This window comes from Aptenodytes forsteri, unplaced genomic scaffold (genome assembly GCF_000699145.1).
Source record: "Aptenodytes forsteri isolate BGI_AS27 unplaced genomic scaffold, ASM69914v1 Scaffold25, whole genome shotgun sequence".
NCBI lineage: Eukaryota > Metazoa > Chordata > Aves > Sphenisciformes > Spheniscidae > Aptenodytes > Aptenodytes forsteri.
In genome coordinates, this window is record NW_008796180.1 from 458,831 (window position 1) to 461,781 (window position 2,951).

Here is a 2,951-nt window from a genome sequence, read left to right on the forward strand (position 1 = left end):
GGGGGATGCTGCTTTTCTGGGTTTTCATTCTTTGCCCTGTTCCTTGTTCATTTTCTTCATTTTCATCCTTCGGTTCTGAAACCAGATTTTGACTTGTCTCTCACTCAGGTTGAGGAGTCTGGCCACTTCGTGTCTACGGTCCCTCGTCAGGTACATATTGAATAAAAACTCCTTCTCTTTTTCCAGGGTCTGGTATTTGGTGTAAGGGCATCGTTTTTTCCTGGAGGAACGGGCGTGAAGCCAGCTGGCGGCTGGGTTGGCTGAAAGAAAAGCAGCGAGATCAATACGATGCAGCTTGAGTGTTTCTCAGAAGGTTTTAATCATGCCATCAAATATTAAGATTATACATACGCATGTGCACGCCCGGGTGAAAAATGCTGCCTGCCATAGGAGTTGGCAGCAGAGGCCCTACGAAAATCATACGGGATCGTCAGGGCGAGCACAGGCTGCCCAGAGTGCCTGGGTGCACACGCGTGTCTCTGCACACACATGTTCCCGTGCACACCCGTGTCTGTGCGCACACGTATGTTTGGGTGCACACGTGCCACTCCAGAGCTCCCCCCACTTTTCCCCAGGTCCATCTGTGCCAGGTAAACACCCACATGCGCTTATAGATTTGCATAACGCCCATCTGCACGTTACGCACCCTATATACAAAGAAACCAATGCAAAAATTATGTATATATATATAAAAACCCCATATTTTTCAGATGTGTTTCCCCACGTGTCTACAGATTTACTCCTGTGGACACATCGCGCAGGAAAAGAGCAGAGAGAGGAGGTCTGGAGGAGCCTTTCATAAATCCTGCCTATTTTTTTTTTGCTATGTGGCAAGAAACGGTCTCGATGCGATAAACATCCTCCGAGGGCTGGATGGACTCTGCTGCCGGAGATCTGGACAGTGTTACCCAGAGACATGGACGTTTGCAGGGCTGCAAATGCAGCCAAAAATAAATAACAGGCTGCCCGTCACCCTCGCGTGTGGGAGAAGTTACGTGGGAATCTTTTGCGAAAAGGACATCTCAGGAATTAGCCTGATCGGGGGGAGGGGGGGGGGGGAAAAACAAATTTTGGGAGCAAAAAGAAACCACCCCCACAGACACCATAGTGGTGAAGGTCGCACCCAAAGGTGAAGTGGGTTTAGGGTAAATAATAGAGCGTTTACTAATCACATGCAAATATTAGCTGACCGTTGGGTAACTGCGAGGCGGGAAAGAGTAAAACGAAGGGGTATAGGCAGACCACGTATCTCTATTTTATTTCCTTTGCCTCCTCTGAAATTATGACTGAAGCCATAAACCTTTACACCAATTAAACGGACCGTTATAAAATATATACATACACACACGCGCGCGCCATCAGGACGTTTCCTCTACGTAAAATGAAATATATTGAATATTTTTAAAAAATAATCCGGTTAATCTTCCACTGTAAGTACTGCCTCTTACAAATTTGCACGGCTATTTCCTTAATGTAATTGACTTGATCTAATATGCAGAATTAAATATTAAAGAGGAAGAAAGCTGTTAATAATTGATACTGTTAATCCTGCTACCCATCCTTTAATGGCAATGGATGGCTCTGCTTCATAACGGATTTTTATTCGGCTGGGTTTTATTTTTTGGTCATATCTTGGATCGTTAAAATATGAGATATTTTAAACGCCAACGTTGCTTTATCTATTCACTGTACACAAATCCCTAAACAGGAAAGTGAGTGGGAAGAGGTCCTGGCACGTCTTTTCTTTAAAATCCAGCAAATAAATTAACAGATCTCTGTGCCATACACGGGGTGGAGATTCATTATTGTGAAATACTTTCAAAAATTGAAAGAGTCAGGGAAATTGGTGGGAGTACTTTCTGCAAAACAGCTCCGTCTTCCAGCCCTGGCAGGCTCTCAACATCAGCCCAAATTAAACTATTATTTAAAACAAAATATGCGTCGTAACCACATGCCAAAGAAACCACACAGCATCCTCTTAGCGCGGGTCCCTGCACTTACTTATAACTTAATAACATTTTCTTGGACAAGATTTTTATATATTCAATTTCAGGGACATTGAGCACAGAACCTGGATGTTTAATTCTCTCAAATCATTCACCTCACGGTTGCAGTTTGTTCTGGATCCCTGCCCAGTACAATAGAATAGGACTTTCTTTTTGTGTGTGTGTGAGTGTGTGTGTGCCTGTGTGTCTGTGTGCAAGTTAAATGATAGGAAAAGAAAAAAAAAAAAAAAAAAACAAAAAAAAAAAAAAAGTCACCGTAACATCCTGCACACGGAGGGGAGGAAATCATGAGGGGCGAGAATATACTGTATTTTTCATCGTATGGTTGCAATGGCAATCTCTGTTGCTGTTCCACGTTGCGGGGGGGTGGTGGTGGTGGTGGTGGTGGTGGAAATAGAAGTTAATTCAAGGGGAAAAAGAATGACTGTGTCAGTGCGTCCTGCACAGGCTCCGAGGAGTTATACCCTCGGCGGGGGCTGCTCCTCTGCCAGTTTGGAAAACTTCGGCTTTCGCTGCAAAATATTTGCCGTGGGGGTGAAGCCAAGTTTCCCCCCTTGCCTGCTGCTCGGGCTTTGGCTCCGGTTCACCTTCCAGATGGAAACCAGGTACCAACCGGATCGGCACGAGGTGAAGACACTGATTCTTTCTTACTCAAACGCCATTGCATTATTATTATTACTATCATCATTATTATTAATAATAATAGTATTATTAATAGCGTTATTGATAGTATTATTAAATCTTTTCAAGGCGGATGATTTTTTTTTTTTTGTTCTATATTTCAGGGGAAAAAAAGACAAGCCAGCTCCCTGAAAAAGCACATGCTGAAGTTTAACTGTTTCCCCAATCTGGCTACATTACAAATAAAAGCTAATTAAGTTGGAAGCACGCACACCCCCCTCCTTTTTTTTTTTTTTTTTTTTTTTTTTTTTTTTTATTTGGAAG

At 43.1% G+C, this 2,951-nt stretch overlaps 1 protein-coding gene across 1 annotated transcript in view; it reads right to left on the reverse strand.

The window, feature by feature from the left end:
* Positions 1-24: 24 nt before the first annotated feature.
* The window catches only part of HOXB9 (homeobox B9), a 4,093-nt gene continuing 1,166 nt past the window's right edge, over positions 25-2,951 (reverse strand). The window contains exon 2 of the mRNA XM_009287749.1: positions 25-260. Coding sequence (XP_009286024.1) covers positions 25-260 — 236 coding nt within the window. The remainder of the gene's footprint in view (positions 261-2,951) is intronic.